The 19,745-nt window shown below is 41.0% G+C and overlaps 1 protein-coding gene across 1 annotated transcript; it reads left to right on the forward strand.

Annotated features, from left to right (window-relative positions):
* The first annotated feature begins 14,411 nt into the window (after positions 1-14,411).
* On the forward strand, positions 14,412-19,146 carry MRPS30 (mitochondrial ribosomal protein S30). The gene is made up of 5 exons (XM_010211292.2): positions 14,412-15,053; positions 15,301-15,446; positions 15,685-15,787; positions 16,550-16,726; positions 18,689-19,146. The coding sequence occupies exons 1-5, from the start codon at positions 14,423-14,425 to the stop codon at positions 18,955-18,957; spliced, it is 1,326 nt and encodes a 441-aa protein (XP_010209594.2). The 5' UTR covers positions 14,412-14,422; the 3' UTR covers positions 18,958-19,146.
* The last annotated feature ends 599 nt before the right edge of the window (positions 19,147-19,745 follow it).

Here is a 19,745-nt window from a genome sequence, read left to right on the forward strand (position 1 = left end):
GCCTGATGACACTGCCATTTGCAGTATTGCTACTAATCCTGCCATGGTTACTAGAGTAATATGATATAACAGTGTTGAAATGAATTATCAGAAACCAAGCGCATGTAAAACCAAGTGTACGGAAATTGCCTTCTTCCCAATCCAACATTAGCACAGCAACTTTCTCTGAAGGAAGTTCCAGGCCACTTGCTTTTTAACAAATTGCTCTGAAATAGGAGTTGAAAGCTATTTAAAGCTGTACTGTGCACCACATTTGACAATGCTGCATAAGGAATAAAAGCTTTTTGCTATGATAGTGTGACTATCTCATTTCATATGGTTCGAGTACTGAATATCTCACAGCTTTTGATGGACACAGCCGCTCAGATTCATTCAGAGAGTGACCTGTGGCTGACCAAAGAAACACTTTGTCAAAGAAGGCTGTGAGGATCCTGTATTTTTAATTCCTTGTTGTTTTATATGATTTTATTAATGTATATGAAGCACAGCCTTGGAATATAAGAAATTTATTCTTTGATCATTTTGAAATGTGTGATACCAAAGTCATGTGCTTTTAAAAAAAAAACTTATGCACAATGACTGGGATTTTACTTACATGGTGCTTATTTTAAATTAGAGACTGTGATATCCTGTGCGGATTTATTGCTGTGTTCCGCAATTCCGCTGTTTTCATGCAAAAGTGAGCAGCCTCCAGGGACTACATTTTGTGTTGTCATCTCGTGAGCTGACAGGTTTTAAAAAATGTTTGGCATAGCTTTTCCTTTGTAAAATATCCTAGTAGATGTGAGTGTATCTCATTCAAGCTGTTCAATGTTTAAATGTGTAATTAAATATTATTACTATTCATAGCAAAGATGCCAGCTTATGAATATGCATTCTTTTTATAATAGCTATCTGGTAACATTTGTCTTTTCTCATCAGTCACTCTTGTTCTAGCGATCTGTGCTGCAGTAATAACCCAACAGACCAATTGGCTCAAATAAAAATTTTTCTTCTTTAGATCCAAAATAGCATATCCTCATCAGCATATGAAAGGAGTGAGTCTCTCATGTGTTGGGTCTTCTCTACTCAGACTTGATATTATGGGCTCACCTCAACATGAGGATCACTGCAGGAGCGAGGCGACCGTCAGTGAGAACGAGTGCTGATTACATCCCCGTTAAGCACATTTGGTTGGGTCTATGTCTGAAAGGTACATACTTGATTTGTCCTCAGTTATAGTTACTGTTTTGTGCTGGTATTTCTCTGATTTTTCTCTCTGAAGAACAAAAGCACCTAACATAATAAAATGGGAGAAAATTAATGGAAAGGATGCATTTTCTCCCATTGCCATACTAATAAAGAGAATAGATGTTCCCTCTCAAATTCCAAATGATCAGATCTATCAGTGGTAAAAGAAAGGCTATACCTATGAGACTTTTTAGAATGTTCTATTTAATCATACTCCTGTGAAAGAGTGATGAGGTAAGTAAGGATGAACCCTAGTTCAAGGCCAAAGAGGATGGATGGCCTAACCGGGATATAATAACTGAATTTTGCTCCTATCTGTATTTGCTTATTGTAAAATTAAACCTGAATGCTGCTGATTCCACTCAGCAGGGTGGAAAAACTGAGAGGAAGCAGGTTCAGAGCTGTTCATTAGCAAGTGGTTCCAGTAAGTTTCCTGAATCTAGCCCTGTCTTTAAGGAAGGTTGTTTCGGTGAGGGGAGATGCTCCAGTGGACAAGGCCTGAATCGGTGTAGCTAGATTACCACTCCAAAACCACAGAGCAATTCTTGGACATGTACGTGGTGCCTGGAGATTAGGCAGATTTTGAATTACTGTCATATTAAGTTAGCAACCCTTAATAGGTCATATCATCTGACCCTAGGACAACTCCCATTCTTTGCCTTCCAGTCCATTCTTAGCACTCGAGCTGGGAATAAGGTTAGAAGACGGGGCAGGTATTTCTCTCCAGCATTATTCTTAGCTGGACCCATGCAACTAGCTATGGTTTCAGGCCCTCTGGGCAACACCTGCCATTGTCTGCTCTCAGAATATAGATAATCCAACAAATACATTCTTGGACATACTTTTTGCATCGAGAAAACTACTGTGTCAGTAGTAAAGGGAAAACAGAGCAAAGGTGGAGTGGCTTGCCTAAGTCATATATCAGATCAACAGAACAGAGGGGAATAGGGTCTTACTTCATACTCTCCAAACAAGTTGCTATCAGCTGGACTGTATGACAGCAGCAGCATTAGATGAACTTAAACCAACAGTGTTTCATCTTAGTTTAGGGAATCTTGGCTAACATCAAACTAAAATTTGGGCTCTCACCTGAGAATTAGCCTTTTAAAACTATCTAAGCATAGTGCTACTTGAAAGAAAGGATGGCGCATGGCTTTTGATTGAATTACACATCAATAGACCTGGAAAACCACAACTTAAGTCTTCATATCAGTCTGTTAACTCATGGATCCAGTGGTACTTACAAATCAGGCTCTGGAAAAGCCACCTGGTTGCTAATGCATTTTCAGTGGAAGGATGGTGACATCTAGTGGTCTTGCTCTTTGTACAGTCCTTCATGTGACATCTGAAAGCATCTTGGCAATAGTACAGCAATATTTTATTTTACATAGGCAACACATTTGCTTTTTGATAGCTTTAACATTCTCTTTATGTGGTAGCGGCTTTTCACAAAACACACTAGCCTCTGAATTTCTCGGATGTAATTACTCCATTCGTCACTATACTGAAAAACAGAAACTGTCATAAAAAAGCAATTCTATAGTCTGCAAATAATGTGGTATCATAAAATGCTTCACAAATATTGTGACAACAGCTTAGAATTCTCTTCCTCTAAACTTATAGCTTAAGTTCATGAGTCCCTTTTTTTCAGAATTAGATGGTGGATTCTGTTTCAGTAGGGATTTAGCTCTGGGGAGTTATATATACTTCCTAGTAAAAAAAAAAAAAAAAAGTGTTACGCACGGATAGAATGAATCACTCTTAAGGTGCTGATCTCTCTCTGGTTTGAAAATTAGTATTGTCTGGATGTCTAACTCAGAAACAGTTGGAAGTAGGTAAGATGAGTCACACCTAAAGTGACTTTGGCACTTGTGTCTCATTGGAAGTCAATAAAGTGCAGTCTGCTAGGTTATCAAACTGTTGGATATGTTGCTTAAAGAGAAGTTTGACAACCAAGATAGGTTCATAGTATTGAGGTGTGCTGTTTCATGACAGCTGGAGTCATTCAGTGCTTTACTAGTAGAGATGTGGTCTCTGTGTTATTCTGGTAATGTGAGATAAATAAGTGACAGCAAAGTCAGCATTGATAAGAGCTTATAATATTTATGGTGAAGCTGGAAAGCAAATAACAATAAAGCAGAATTCCTGGAAATCTTCAGCGGACACTTACTCTGTCATATCACAAGACAAAAGTCCTCCTTGGCTTTACCTTTAGTCAGCCCAATACCAAATTTTCAAGTCAGTTTGGTATTAGATGTAAATTACAGGATATGCCATTTTATTGTCTGAACAGTTTTGTGGTTATGACTATACTGAGACTATTGCATTTTTCTATAGGCTGGAGCTATGGGCTGACAGGAACCTCTGGAAAGTCACAGGAAGTTCCATCTCCGTGCAAGGAAGAACTTTTTACCTGACAGAGCCCTGGAACAGGCTGCCCAGAGAGGCTGTGGAATCTCCTTCTCTGGAGATCTTCAAAACCCATCCAGTTGCCACCCTGTGCCACGTGCTCTGGGTGTCCCTGCTGGAAGAGGTGGGTTGGACTAGATGATCTCTAGAGGAGCCTTCCAACCTCAACCATTCTGTGACTCTGTAACCTGGGGCAGAATAACCCCATGCACCTATAGAGGCTATAGGAGGAGTGGTGTGCACAGCAGATCTGTATAAAAAGACCTACGGGTGCTCATGGATAATAAACTGAGCATGAGCCACCAATGTGCCCTGGCAGCAAAGGCAGCCAACAGCTTCCTAGGCTGTGTGAACAGGGGACAGCCAGGGCTGAGGGAAGTGATTATTCGCCTTTACTTGACTGAATCTGAAGTATCTTGTCCGAACTTGGACTCCCCAGCAGAAGAAGGAGATGGAGAAACTGAAGTGAGTTTAGCAAAGTGCCACCAAGACATTAAGAAATTGAGGGATCAGGGCTCGTTCAGCTTGCAGAAGATCAGCAAAGATCCTAAGGTTGTCTTCAGCTACATAACGGGAAGGAGACTGAAGAAAACAGAAACACACTTTTTTTTTTTTTTTCTGGGGGGAAGAGGACAGTGGAAGGCTGAGAGGGAAAAGGCACATGTGGTAGCTTGGGAAATTCTGACTAGATAAAGAAAAAATGTTTTTGCCATGAGGGTGGTCAAACACGGAGACAGGGACCCAATGACGCAGTGGAAAAGGAGGCCATGGCAGAAGTCAGGAAATGAGCACTTAAATTTATGTAAAAGAAAAAAGAAAATCTTTAACTATATGTTATTTTTCTTTTTCGAAATACAGTCTTAACAGGCATTTGATTGTGACTCAGTTGGGAGTCATATTCAGGTCACCTATTTATCTTACAGTCATTCTCTAGACTTAATCATCAGGGATAAATATCAGCTGACTTTCATATATAAAAAATGTTAAACACAGTTAGGGAAGACAGTCTAAGTACTTTCGGTTGTCAGCACTTGAGAATCTAAGCAATAAAGGTTCCTACAGTATTTAGAAGAAGATGCCGATTTTCTTTTTATTATTACCAAATAAACTGCTCTCAGACCTCAAGCTATTCAAACAAACTAAACGTTGCTTCAAGTGGGAAATATTTTGGTTGGAAAGGATTGTACTTGTGCATTTTTTCACTGTGGAAAAAATTAAAGATATCATTTTCATAGAGAAACTAAATCTTGTGCTGCATTTGGAAATTCACATGGTAGTCAGAATTTCCTGCTATGATCCTGTGCCTCCTGTTCCATTTGAACTACCGTAAAAACGGTATCCAATCTTGAGATACTGTTTTTACCTAGTTTTTAGTGCTAAAGCTATATTGTTAATGGAAGGTCCTTCAAACAGGCTAGTCTGCAATCCGATCTGGCTGGACATTAGATCCAGTCAAGAAGGTGGGTTTTTGCACAGTTCTGTGATTGAACGATTAATTAAGTGGGGTGTGTGGTTCCACCATTGCCAAGCATGGCAGGATGCTTCCCAGTGCCAGACCAGCCAGAAGTGTGCAAAGGGCAGGCATGTGGCTTTCTTCAGCTCAGTGCTGTCTTCATTATGCTCTTCCAGGATGACAGAACTGGTATGCAGCGCAGACGGCAGGATGCTTTTCATTTAGGCCACTGTGCCCTTCAGATCTGTAGCTTCCTTTGACCTGAAAAACTCACTTTTGGATGGTCAGCATTGCTTTTTAGTTATTTAGAATAGTTATGTAAGTCAGAAAATATAACAAACATTATGTGGATTTGATGACAATACTTTTTAAAAAATGACTGAAAAATATCTACTTGTAAATCCTCCTTTGCCAAAACAGGTCTATGGGTTAGTTATGGGACCTGAAACAAGATTTCCAAGACTCTAGAAAGCACTCAGGCAGTGAATGGCAGATATATATTCCATTTAAACTGCATGAAAAGTTTTTGTGTCCTCAATATCAGAAGGAAAGCTTGCTGTTCTTCAAATACCACTTTCATCACACCTGTTAGAAACACTTGCTATCTCAGTAATGTCATACTAATATTCACATAAATTAGTGTGTGGAAGGGTGTTCTGTAACATTTGTATCCCTCAACCAATCCCTCATCTTACCATTGGGCTGAGTCTATTTGGCAGTCTTTCCTTAGCTTGATCTTTAGAATGCTATCACTGATTGGACATTTTTTTCTCATAAAAATGAACACTTTTCAGCAGCAGAATATTGTAATTGTGTGAACGACTAGCTTTAGTGCAAGTATTTGAATCATCATTTACCTTTCTCATCAGAATCTGAGTATTTCTACTTGCCTTTCAAAATAAGAGGATATTATTTCCTCCAGTCAACCAGCTTCTATTTCTCTTATATTATTCACTAGTATCAGAATGAAGATTTTTCATCTAGCACTAAGGTATCCCCAAGAGTGGGGATTTAACTTACGCTTTGTGGATTTTCAGCACATACAAAAGAGCCTTGAGGAAAACTCATCTTGTGCATAGAATGGTCTGAAAGGGCACATATGGGATGTTCATGGGTTAGATTTGCTCTCAAATGCATGGGCAATGTGTGAGGTATTCTTTTGTAATTGTTATAATAGCACTGAAACACTATATAAAACAGACTAAAAAGTCTACTTCTCCCTAAGGATTTCTGAAATTTTTAGCTAATGGGCATTGATGCAGTGAAGCTAAGCTTTGTCAAACCAGGTCTTCCAGATAAGCTTTTATCTTTACAGCCCTCTGAAGCTAGAGTGGTCTTAAATGTCATCATTCTCAGCTGCTCTGCAGTAATGTTATTGAAAAACAAGGAAGGTAGAATTTTACTGTGCATCTTTGGAATTCCCAATTGGAAGGTTCTTTACTTTAAAATAATGCAAGGGGCTTTCATTAAATTCACGTGAACTTTCAGATCTCACATGAGACCTAGAAAGTAGTCCAGCTCTGAAGTTTATTCTTTTCATGTTTTTCTTAATTAAGGAGAAGTTATGGTCTGAATGTTTTTCCTGCCATTTCCTTAGTCTTCTAACAAAGGCACTTTGATTTTGCTAAGAATTATGTGGAGGGGGAAAGAAGATGGGAGAGGAGCTTTGATACATAGACAAAAATAGACAATTTTAGCCTGAATGCAATTTGTCTGAGTATCTGCAATAAAATAGCAGTTGAATCATAAGCATAGAATCCTAGAATCCTAGAATGGTTGAGGTTGGAAGGGACCTCTAGAGGTCATTTAGTCCAACCCCCCTGCACACGCAGGGTCACCTAGAGCACGTGGCACAGGACTGTGTCCAAGCGGGTTTTGAAGATCTCCAGAGAAGGAGACTCCACAACCTCTCTGGGCAGCCTGTTCCAGTGCTCTGTCACCCTCACTGTTAAGAAATTTTTCCTTAAGTTCCTGTGGAACTTTTGGTGCTTCAGTTAGTGGCCATTTCCTCTAGTTCTGTCGGTGGCCGCCACTGAAAAGAGGCCAGCACCATCCTCCTCACTGCCTCCCTTGAGGTACTTATAGACACTGATCAGATCCCCTCTCAGCCTTCTCTTCTCCAGGCTGAACAGGCCCAGCTTCCTCAGTCTCTCCTCCTAGGGCAGATGTTCCAGGCCCCTGATCATCCTTGTAGCCCTGCGCTGGACTCTCTCCAGCAGCTCCACATCCCTCTTGTACTGTGGAGCCCAGAACTGGACACAATACTCCAGATATGGCCTCACCAGGGCTGGTGAGTAGAGGGGCAGGATCACCTCCCTCGACCTGCTGGAGACGCTCTTCTTAATGCACCCCAGGATCCCATTGGCCTTCTTGGCCACGAGGTTCCACTGCTGCCTCATGGTCAACTTGTCGTCCAACTTGGCACCCAGGTCCCTCTCTGCAGAGCTGCTCTCCAGAAGGTCAGTCCCCAGCCTGTACTGGTGTCTGGGGTTATTCCTCCCCAGGTGCAGGACCTTGCACTTGGCCTTGTTGAATTGCATGAGGTTTTTCACCGCCCAGTTGTCCAGTCTGTCCAGGTCCCTCTGGATGGCAGCGCAGCCCTCTGGGGTATCAGCTACTCCTCCCAGTTTGGTATCATCAGCAAACTTGCTGAGGGAGCACTCTGTGCCTTCATCCAGGTCATTGATGAATAAATTGAACAGGACTGGACCAAGGACTGACCCCGGGGTGACACCGCTAGCCACAGGCCTCCAACTAGACTCTGCACCGCTGATCACCACCCTCTGGGCCCTGCCATCCAGCCAGTTCCTAATCCACCTCACTGTGCACTCATCTATCCCACACTTCTGGAGCTTGCCCAGGAGGATGTTGTGAGGGACGGTGTCAAAAGCCTTGGTGAAGTCGAGATAGACGACATCCACCGCTCTCCCCTCATCTATCCAGCTGGTCATTCCATCACAGAAGGCTATCAGGTTAGTCAGGCAAGATTTCCCCTTGGTGAATCCATGCTGACTACTCTTGAGCACCTTCTTGTCCTCCATGTGCTTGGAGACAACGGCCAGCATGAGCCGTCCCATCACTTTTCCGGGGACGGAGGTGAGGCTGACTGGCCTCTAGTTGCCTGGGTCCTCCTTCTTGCCTTTTTTGAAGACTGGCGTGACATTGGCCTTCTTCCAGTCTTCCGGCACCTCCCCCGTTCTCCAGGATCTTTCAAAGATGATGGAGAGCGGCTTAGCTATGGCATCTGCCAGCTCCCGCAGCACTCTGGGGTGCATCCCATCAGGGCCCATGGATTTGTGGGTATCGAGGTTCCTTAGGTGCTCTCTGACCAAATCTTCCTCTACCCAGGGCAAGTCTTCCTCTCCACCAGCTTCTTCTCTTGTCCCTAGGGCCTGGGGCTCTAAAGGGCTGCCCTTGGTAAACACCGAAGCAAAGAAGGCATTCAGCAACTCTGCTTTTTATGTGTTATTCGTAACCAGGGTGCCCACCCTGTTCACCAGCTGACCCACATTTTCCCTGATCTTCCTTTTGCTGTTAATATATTTGAAGAAGTTTTTCTTGTTATTTTTAACGTGCCTTTCCAGATTGCGTTCCAACTGCGCCTTAACTTCCCTTGTCGCATCTCTGCATTCCCTGACTACGTTCCTGTATTTCTCCCAGGGGGAGATACCCCCTGAACACAGACTGAATTCTCACTGGTGCTACTTGGAACCTTATTTAGCATTTTTATTCTGTCGCATGCATACTAGAAAAGTTCAGCCTGTCATGTGCTTGTTATATTCCTACAAAGGCATTTGGAAGATCTTTTAGGAAGCATGTTTTGACCATGGCTTTCCACTAGTAAAGGTGATGATAACTCTTCCATACTGCATGTAGACATTGTATGGGTTGCTTTAAATTATGATGTGGTAGCTGTCATTGTTACACAGAAACTATTTTAAAACAATCATAGGACATAGAACAAGTCATAAAATGACAAATATCTCTCAACAATGCAGACTGTGTCTATTACAGTCTGTGGAATTTTAAATGGAAATTACAGTCTTGCTGATGTTACCTAAGCTAGCAAAGGCTGAACATAAAACAATAAATCTGTAAATACAAAAAACCCAACCAGTAAAAGAGGAAAGAAGCTGACATCTCCTCTTTTCCCATTAAGTATATCAGACTGAGAGAGTAAAAGCATGAATATGACACACTTTTTTTTTTTTCCTTTCTCCGGTAAATGTCTAATATCATGCTTGCTTTGGGGAACAATGAATGTGTATTTAGTGCCAGTAACAGTTGGAAAGATCTTCCAAAAAAACCTATTCCTTCCAGTTCTGAAATACTTTATACTTTTAGGCTAGCCTATTAACTTTAAAATAAATAGGTGGATTCAATCATATTTAGATAGAATTAAGATCTTTAGGTGACTAGCAAAGCAGATTTGATCACTCAAGTTCTTTTGTGGATCATGCCTTGAGTCACAGACAAAACATACAGCTAGGTGGGGAATTAAAGGTTAAAAGGTTTTCAAAATGCTCCATTACACCATTTTCTTTCTTGCAAGATGTATAGGTCAGCATACACTGCATAACACTGCATAAACATGAAGGCAACAAAAAGGAAATAATCTCAAGGCCAATGTGCTTGTGTGTGTTTATACACCAAAGGAAGAGCAAATAAATGGCATGTATTTGTAAAGTATGGACTCTACTCCTGAATTCCTTAGACCTCTTTTTTCCTGCTGAACAGATCTGGCATTTTACAGACACTTTTCCAGGTCACCGTTTAAATTTTACCCTGGTTAAAAATGGCAATATTCCTATCAAGTTGAAAACCAGTTGTGATCCTCAGTTCTGTAATATATAACGTACCCTTCCTTGTATTCTTTAGCATGTTCCCCTTCTATCACCTCCTGGAAACTTCAGTGGGGGATTGCAGAGACATCCCTATGATTGTCCTGTGACTTCTGTTCTGTTCTGGTGGATTGTTGGTGGTGGTTGTCTTTGAAGTGATGCACACATGCAAGAAAAACGGTGTTATCTGTAATATTTCTTTGTGTAAGATCTGTGACATAGGAGACATCTTATTTATTATGTATGGTTATGATGTGTAGTACAATGGAGCTTTGATCTTTGTCTGAGGGCTTGAGATGCTACTACTACAAAACAAACACTTGATTTTAATTAGTAACTTTGCTTTCCACATCTCTAGAGATTCTTTTCACTACAAATGTTTTCGGAACTGATTTCTAATCTATTTTTGCTGTATCTTTGGATTAATTTACCAAAGACAAATGAAATGGAGCATCATTGTCTCTCAGCATTAGTTAGATGTGCCAAGGCTCTACCGCCTCTGCTCTAGAATCTAGAACGACAGTATCTTTTGGTACTGAATCTAACGACAAAACTTATGTTTGGTGGTCACTCCCTTTGGAGCTTTAATCTCGCTACTATCTCCTGTCTCTTCCTTCTAAAACAAGCTGTAGCTCCCTGAGGAAATGCACGTGCCAGCAGCAAGGCCCAGGCATGAAAGAAACGGCTTAATGAGTGGGAGGACGGAATCATTCGCAGCAGCTGCAGATGTGATTCCCACACGGTGGGCATGTGAAGCAGACTCTGAACTTCACAACTCCTGCTGGTTTTGGATAAAATATGCCTTCACCATGTGCTCCATCAGATCCTCTTTGGAATGTGCCCGTAATTCCAGTGGAGAATAGGGGGAGATGTTTTTTGCATTTAAGCCTGCCCAGTAATTAGCATCTATGCAATTTCATCTCTGAGTGAGTACTTTAAATTCTGAGTTTCAGGAACACAGAATAATTTCAGGATTAATCTGTAGGATTGGAATCGTAGTAGACTGAGATCTGCTTTTGGGCTTCTAACTAATTATCTCCCATTATTTTCTAGTTGGAACTGAGGTTCTACTTTCTACTTTAGAGATTTATAGCTAAGCTACAGCACTCATTTTAGCATTTATATCCAGCATTTTAAACAAGGTACGAATTGGCTAATCCGGGATCTTTTTAGGCATCTATTTAACCAACATAAAGATGCTTTGGGTTTTGAGGCAGTATAATATAAATTAGAAACTGTAGTGTTCCCTTCAGTAAACAAGGAAAATACATACTATCTCAAGTACCAGAATGGATAACAGTAAAATCTTTTGAATAAAGCAGGGAAAATCAAATCAGTCCTTTGATTTTTCATATGTTTCACAATTTGTGTTAAGTTTCTGCATGGAACTAATTGAAAGTTAAAAAGCTATCCTAAAAAAATTGTTCACAATGTTGTAAAGCTGCGAGGAAGGCAATCATCATTTGAGGATATGAAAGAAAGCGGTAAACTGCCAGTAATCCTGGTGCCATACAGCTTCCTTGTATGACATAATGGGTACAGTCTGATCACATATCACTGTGAGAAATGCAAAGCTGGAGGAAATGCAAGAAAGGTCTGTCAGGATGATCAAGGAAACAGAGAGCTGTCTGTGTTGGAAGAACTTGTTTAGTCTCCATAATGAGGGTTGACAGGTTGACAGGTGATATGACCGGTCTCCATCAATATTTTAGAAGGCAAACACTGGAGAGAGAAAAAAAAAACCAATTTAGCTAATGGATTATGTTTGCACAAGGACAACACAGTATAAATTGACCGTGAATACATTTATGCATGTAATGGGAAGACTATTTCTAACCATCAAACTGAAAGAGGAGTTGCAGAAGCAAAAAAACTAAGAATTGTAGTGGTGATTTTACCTATAAGTTTCTGTACATTCACAGTATGGCTTTCTGTGATTACAAGGAAGTAAATTTAATAACTTTATCGGGGCCGCATTTGGCCAGTATCCTTTAGGAGTCGAGGGAAAAAAAAAAAAAGTAATTCAAATGCAGATGGAAATATTAGTACATGGAATGAGGAAGATGAGGGAGGTTGTTCCCTTCTGATTTAAGTGCGCTTCCCAAAGGAGGAGTCACATTTCATTTACATTCCTATGGAGAGAGAAGTCTGGAACTCCTCAGAGGATCTTATGCCTGTAAGAAAAAGAAGACTTCAAAAATATTAAAAAAAAAGGTTTAAATCCTCAGTTTGTACAGCTGTCCCACTTTGACTTGTGGGACAAAGGAGTAAGACGGTGAAGAGAGTAGTTAGATTAAAATTAAGGATGTGGTTAGATTAAAAATTAAAAATCAAAGGTGGATACCCTTAAATAACTGCTATTTAACTAACTTGCAAAGTTGACATTTTAATGTCACTTGTAAATACACTATTAGTCTTAATGGAAGTAAAATTTTTGCTCATTTTTTGATTAAGACTATCTTCTTACTAAATAAAACAATAGTTTTAACATACATATTATTTGAAAATCTCAATCTGAAACCCTTTATTTCAATCTTTGTCATGTATTCTGAAAATCCTCCCCAAAACAACTGCAGGGCTGACCTGCTATTAAGTGGAAAACTAGGCTAAGACTAATGAAAGGGAGTAGAGTATCTCTGATACAAATGCCTTCTGTACTAGTTCCACTTACAATTCTCCTGCCCTCAGTCAGTCTAAATGCTTCAGACAGTTCAGGAAATGTAAAAATGCCACAGAAATACAGAAAAAAAAATCTTCCCAAAATCAAGGAAAAAAAAAGAAAAAGAATAGTAAACTTTATCTGACCCTCAAAGAGCAACACCCTCAGCTTTTCCACCTATCTCAAGGAGTAACTGTACTACTTCTACTTGAAGTGCCAGCATGCCTATTTTATCTTATTTCTAGTTTCATAATCAACTGTCATAATAAATCATATTTTAGTATAGTTGAATTATTTTCATTAAAATCCGTTTCAAAAACTATGCAGCTTCTGTATATATACGTCAGTATATACTTTGTATTGTGTGTAACTTCTAGCCAGTAAAAATCAGTATTTTCTACAGTAAAGAGAACAGACTACCTCAGTCTTTACTTTCATGTATGCAAAGAGGCTGACTTCTGTTTCATTTATCCTGGACTGAATCACACATATCCATGCCTTCTCAGATTTTGTCAGTTGTGTCTTCTATTTCTGCTATAGTTCCTAGCCTGCCTAAAACTTTGTCCTCAGTAAAATGTCTACGGTTCAGAGTCCATTTTCAAACTGTTACTGAAAACTGGGAATAAACCTCTTAACACCAGTGTAGTATTAAGAAGCAGGCATTGTTTATCGGTGCGCTGGATACATGGGGATATCTCCACCCATTGTGCACGCCCTAAGGTGTGTTTGCTAAAGCTTTTATTCTCTATTATCTACATATGCTTTAAACTCTAGGAATGATCAGACCTATTCATTCTGTTTCGCGGAACTAATTACAATCTATCGCACCCTCATGTGCGTGTGCCCTCTGCCCCTTTGGTGGTCTCTGGAGGCCTTTGGAGACCCCCTGGTGATCATCTTTCTGTGTCCACTCAATTATGTCCCGGAACTCATTTCCGTATTTGGCCTCATTCCAGCCCAGAAGGCCCTGTTGTGGTCTCACTGCCCGGTTTCAGACAGTTCGTTCAAGATACAGTGGTCCTTATCTTTGTCTTCAAACAGTGTTTGCTTTTTGTCCACATTCTCTCACAATGCCCCAGGAACATCCGCTGTTTTGTCTGCCAACAACAGCAAAAATATGTCCTTGGGTGCATTCCCTTCTGGGGTTTCTCACAACAAAATGGTTCAGAGTCTCTTTTTTACTTTAGAAAGATCTCTGTGATTTAGAGTGAATGACATTTCAATGCTTAGGGTCCCAATTATCTCCTGACGGAGAACGTGTAAAAAATTATTCTCGTTCAAAAACCTTCCTCCCGAATGCAGGAAGGCAAGGCCACATTCTGTGCGTGCTGTGGTTGCCCAACTGCAACATGAGGGGCTCCTCCTGCGGTAGAGACTAACGCTGAAAATAACCGGGTCAGCGCCCAGGTAACTCATCAGCGGGCTAAAGGAGGAGCTTCAGCTGCAGGTTGGCCAGAGGGCCGGGCTGCCGCTGGAGCAGGACGCGCTCCCGCCTTCCCACATCCACTTCACACCGCCGGGAAAGCCGCGGCGGCGCCGCGAACACGTGACCACCCCGCCGCTGTGCACGGCGGGAAGTGTAGTTCCCGCCCCGAGGGCGGGGAAGGCGCACGCTGCGCATGCGCAGAGCCGCGCCGCGGCGCCAGCACCGGCGGCCGGACGCGCAGGAAGGACCCGCCCCCTCTCCCCCGCTTTTTTTTTCCCGCTGCGCGCTGATCCTCTCGGGAGCGCCGCGATTGGAAGGCTGGCCTGGTCACGTGACTTCTATCGACCAATCACATTTCCGAGCGGCCAAGACCGCCTCCTCTGGCGGCCTCGCGGCGCTGGGAAATGGCGGCTCGCGCGGGGTGGCGGTTGGCGCGGTGGGGCCGCTGCTGGTTCTCGCAGGCCGGGCTCCCCTCCGCGCCGCCGGACTCGCTCTACCCGCCCATCGTGGCCTCCGCCACGGCGAAGAGCAAGGCGGCCAAGCGGCGGCGCCTGGAGCAGTTCTATCAGCGCGTGCACGAGGCGGCCTCCATCGAGGAGAAGCTGCGGCTGTACGGGCTGCGCCAGCGACCCAAGTACATGGTTTACCCGCAGACCTTCGCCATCAACGCCGACCGCTGGTACCAGAGCTTCACCAACACCGTCTTCGTGCAGGGGCTGCCCCCGCGCGCGGCGCCGGAGCCCACGGGAGCCCCGGGGTCCGGAGAGGCGGCGGGGGCGGCCGTGCCAGAGCCCGCGGGAGCCGCGGAGCCCGCGGCAGAGGCTGCCCCGGGCGTGGACCTGGGCGTGGACCTGGACGAGCTGCGCTCGCTCGCCTGCGACGTGCTCCTGCAGGAGAGCTTCTACCAGAACAAGAAGCGGCCGTTCCTCTACCGCGAGCAGGACCACACGCCCGGGCCCTTCCTCACGCAGCTCGTCTCCTTGCTTGCTGCCTCTCTCTGCCGCCACAACCCGCTGCTGGCTGCCTCCTCCCTCGGTGCGGAGCAGGGTTGGGACAGGAGGGGGGCCCTGGGTGGGCGGGCTGAGCTGTGAACCCTGTAGCAGTGTCACTGGCCAAGCTGGGGGGGTACCAAACATCGCTAGTGCTTTCCTTCACTGTCACTTTGTAAAACTCATGGGATGCAGAAATGCTTCGATTGTTCAGTTTTACTGCATAAACAAAGCAGCAACTGGGACAGTTTTATACACAAATGGATGACCACTCCTCCCCTTTTCTGTTTCAGACTTGAATCCTGAGGTTAATTATTACTGGCATCGTGGTGAGGAAGTTGTTGTTCATGGACACCGAAAAGGTACAGTTGATCCTGTGCGGTTTCAGATCGATGATCACCCACGCCTCCAGATCCGTGTACCAAAACAGCTTCCAGAGGTGTGGATATTTTCATTAGCAAGTTAATCAATTTTTTTTTTTTCCTTCCACAACAGGAATATTTCTGACCAAGTCTGAACCCTTGACTAATGCTTGTCACAAGATAAGACCTGGTTATTGATTTCTTTTTTTGGTTAAAACTAAGATTGTATATTTGATTATTATATATACTATATTATGTCTTTTGTCAAGAAATATGTGATTTACAGTTTTGCCTGTCTTTTCCATTTTCTTCAAGATTGTACCTCTAGAGACAGATCTTGGAAGTGTCCCTGTTATTGATCACAAACCATCTAAGCTACCATTATTCAAAAAACAATATGAAAACAAGGTATTTATAGGTAAGAGCTATAAACCTTTAAAATTAATACAAAGCCCTAACCTTGTTCTTTCCATTAACAATGAAAGTACGTATATGTGTGTTTGAACATATTCAAGATATTTCAATGCAGAATTTCTTCTTTAATGCTTTTTGGTTGTTGTTTTGCTTTGGCAAAGTTATGAGGCTTTTCAAACTTTAACCTTCCTTTAAATCTTGCTTCTCTAATATTTACTGTGCAGGATGTGCTCTGAGTATATTAATGATTTTCTTGAGAGAGTTTTGAGTGGGATGACTTTAACTATTGAGAAACCTTAGGTTTATGGTAGTAAGTAACAACAGAAGCAAGTGATTTGAATTGTGTCTCTCTGCAGCTTCCAAATATGGAAGCAATTATGAGGAATATCCGAGGTCTACTTTTCAATAGAATATTTGAAGTTTTGAACTTCCATCTTGGATAGTTCTTCCCATGCATATAATATACTTTGTCATAGGATTCATTTGAAGGACTTGGGTTAGATACAAAACTAACAGAAAACTGTCTTTGAATTTTGATAAAAGTTCTTCAGAAGTCATTGCAGTATCTTAACTCTTAAGAGCATTTTGAGCTTGAGCAAGCTTTCCAGTCTCACCCAGGAATGAAAAGACTTTAGCATTTTGAATCTATATTGTAGCTCTGTATACTTTTTTTGTAGTATGGACTCTAAGAGTAAAGATCTGTTTGTGTGTATAATGCAGAGTGTTTACTGAGTTATTTTTTTCTCTCTTTGGGATGGGGGTACAGGGTCAAAGGTGGCAGATCCATGCTGTTATGGACACACGCAGTTTCATCTTTTTCCTGATAAACTAAAAAGGCAAAGGTTCTTAAATGTAAATCTTGAAGATCAGATTGAAGTAACTTACCGAGCTAATGGTATCGCAAGTCTCTTTGCTTGGACAGCAGCACAAGCAATGTATCAAGGTGAGACAGGCAATTTATAAAATTCTTTTTGGTGATGAATGCCAGCTATCATGTTCTATAGCCTTTCTTCCATCTTTTAATGCCTCTGCCTCTTCTGAAGACCGGGCATTAAGTAGGGTTACTGCAATGATTTTTATTTCAGTATGCTTTTCTATCGGAAATGCAGAACATAGTAAGCTTTCTGTTGCTTGCCTCTCTTTTTCTCAGTCTAAAATACAGAAATGTCTTCTGAGTCATAAACTACTACTCTAACAAGAAGAAACTTCTCTTATTTATCCTTGTGTGCTTTCTAAATATATCCATTTATATTCTGTTAAAAACTCTGTGTATAGGAAGTAGATCAATAATGCTTTCTTATTTTCTGTTTTTTTTTGTTGTTGTTGTTGCTTGTTTTTTTTTTTGCCCCACTTGTTGCTTCTGCTTTATGCAGAATCCCTACTTGGAAGTTACAAAACCTGTGAAATAGCATATACATGATGGACAGTGTTCCTTGCTACATTGTGTATTCTGTTGTACAAAGGGAGTAAATGATTAATGGGAAAGCAAAGTTGGAAACCAAGTTTGAAAGCTTAGTGCCAAGATGTTCATTGTAAGAAAAATCACTGTGTGGTCTTGGAAGTATCTGTTATAAGCAGTAATTACAATTAGTAGTACATAGGCTTTGAACTTGACTTTGAACTTAGAGGTTTTTTGAACTTAAGAGGTCATTTTGGACATTACAGAATGCCAGGCAGGTTTTTGCCTACCTACAGAATGCCAGGAATTAAGGTTCCTATAGGTACTGTATTATCTATTAGTATACTTAAAATGTATTAGTCTAAAATATCTTCTGAGATATTCTAAGTTCTTATCTACTCAAATATTCTAAACAACATGTCAGTGTTGAATTTAGAGCTGGTTTTACTGCTTCCCATTGCATTATACAGGTATTTACCAATACCTGTGTAGATGCCACCATGAGCACTTCTTGCTTGGTTCTACGGATACTGCAGGAAAGCTCTTCTGCTGGGAATGGGTGATGCTCAGTGCATTTGGAATGATCTGCACATAGTGCAGCAAGACCTCAGCTTTAGGCAAGATGATGTAGAGGAGAACTAAATGCATGTAATTGTAACAGATAGCAAATGATCTTGGAATCTGGTTTGCTGAAATGTTTTATCAGTTTTAAAATAATTTATTGGAGAAAATTCTTTGACTAGTGTATGTATATTACTGGCTCTTCATCAAACTATGTTTCCAATGGCAGTTGTGTTAAAGATTGACTTTTTTTGTGGACATGAAATATTGAAGCTAATTAGGTCTCTGCATCAAAGTTGCTTACGGTTCTAAGGACAGTGATGAGAACAACATGATTCAATCTCTAAACCTTTTTCTGTTCTGTATCACTATCTAGTGTGATCTTTCTAATATACATACATAAATATGTAAAGAAAAATGTGTTGGAAGACTTTAATGCTCAACAGGGATTATTTAAAGTGTGAATTCCTACTGGCATAACATTCTTGGTTTTGCTTGGCAAATTACGTTAACCAGTTATGCACATAGAAATACAAACTCATATAATGAAACAAATACTCAGTGTCCTCTAAAAGAGTGGGATAGCCAGAAGACTTTTGCCCTCTTTTAGAACTTAATGCATTCATAACCTAAATATGTAATTTTTAAAGACTCCTGGAAGATCAAATTGGTTTTATATCACCTAGTCACCTTGTTTTAAGAGTGTGATTGCTGCCTGGCTCCATTTCTTGTAAAAGATCCCTTATGGGTGCTTGTCTTTGATATCACCTTTGTTAGCCAGTGCGAGGAATGCTGGTGTTCCTCCAGCAGGATTTTTTTTTTTCCTCCTACTAAAAGGTTGCTCTGGTTCCTACTGTGTTTCTTTATTTTAGGATCTGGGTTTAGATGTGAGTGCTGGTAGGAATTCTGAGAGCTAAATAACTAATGTTGCTTTTTATTTTGTAGGATTTTGGAATGAAGCAGATGTGACTCGTCCTTTTGTGTCACAGGCAGTAGTGACTGATGGAAAATACTTTGCTTTCTTTTGCTACCAGTTAAATACTTTAGCATTAACTGTGGAAACTAGTAGAAATAACCCTCGGAAGAATATCTGCTGGGGTACAGAGAGCAAGCCGTTATATGATGTTGTGGAAGATGGTGATGTGAAAGGCTTTAATGATGAAATTTTGCTTCAGTTGGTTCAGTTTCTGCTAAACAGACCAAAAGAGTTATAAATCATAAAGCAATATGATTTTCATGTTAATGTGCCTGAACTTCATTGTAATTTCATGAAGTATGTCTTAGTATGCGCCTTGTCAAATATTTATCTGATGAACTATGTTCGTATTTTATGATCTTCAGGCCTTATTTCTTGTCATTAAATATATCATATTGTGCATTGAAAAATAAATATCTGGAATACCTTTGTCTCCTGTGCAGTTATTAGAATTGTATTGCGTTAACTGAAAATTTTGTAATCTTCAAACAAGAGTGTGAAAATGCTGAGGGCTGTGGACTCAGATTTTTGTGAATGTCTCCTTTCAGTAGAACCATAGCTGTGTGTTGAGCTGTTCCAGTAAAATATGAACTTATATGATTGTCTGATCACTTTGTTAGTGGGCCAATGTCTTGGCATGCAAGACAAATGAACAATTTCTGTTTGTGCCTGCAAACTAAGCTGGCATAAAACTGACTCACTTTGAAATGAAAGTGAATTCAGAATAAAACAAAACAAAAACAAACAAAATTTTTCTCATTAATGGTTGAACATTTAATGAAGAAAGTATTTATCCTTTTATTGAACAGTAATATGAAACAGTGATGCTCACTTCCTAAGTTTGTTGTGAGCACATATGCAAGTTTTAGTACTGTTACGTCCATGAACCATGGAACTGCCTCAAATATGGTTGGAGTCTCTGTGAAAAACTTGTTCTTATGCTTTTTTTTTATTATTATTATTGCACTATTCTTTTGAAGAAATGTGATGTGAACTTGCTGCTTCTAGTATGTGAATGCTGATGTA

This window comes from Tinamus guttatus, unplaced genomic scaffold (genome assembly GCF_059628265.1).
Source record: "Tinamus guttatus ecotype Peru unplaced genomic scaffold, ASM5962826v1 Tinamus_guttatus_pri_ptg000059l, whole genome shotgun sequence".
Taxonomy (NCBI): Eukaryota; Metazoa; Chordata; class Aves; order Tinamiformes; family Tinamidae; genus Tinamus; species Tinamus guttatus.

What these genes read in the sequence shown, in the direction of transcription:
- MRPS30 (XM_010211292.2), top strand. Translation starts at nt 14,423, where the DNA reads ATGGCGGCTCGCGCGGGGTGGCGGTTGGCGCGGTGGGGCCGCTGCTGG. An exon ending in GCTGGCTGCCTCCTCCCTCG is followed by an intron (nt 15,054 to 15,300) that starts GTGCGGAGCAGG and finishes TTTCTGTTTCAG; the next exon opens with ACTTGAATCCTGAGGTTAAT. An exon ending in TACCAAAACAGCTTCCAGAG is followed by an intron (nt 15,447 to 15,684) that starts GTGTGGATATTT and finishes ATTTTCTTCAAG; the next exon opens with ATTGTACCTCTAGAGACAGA.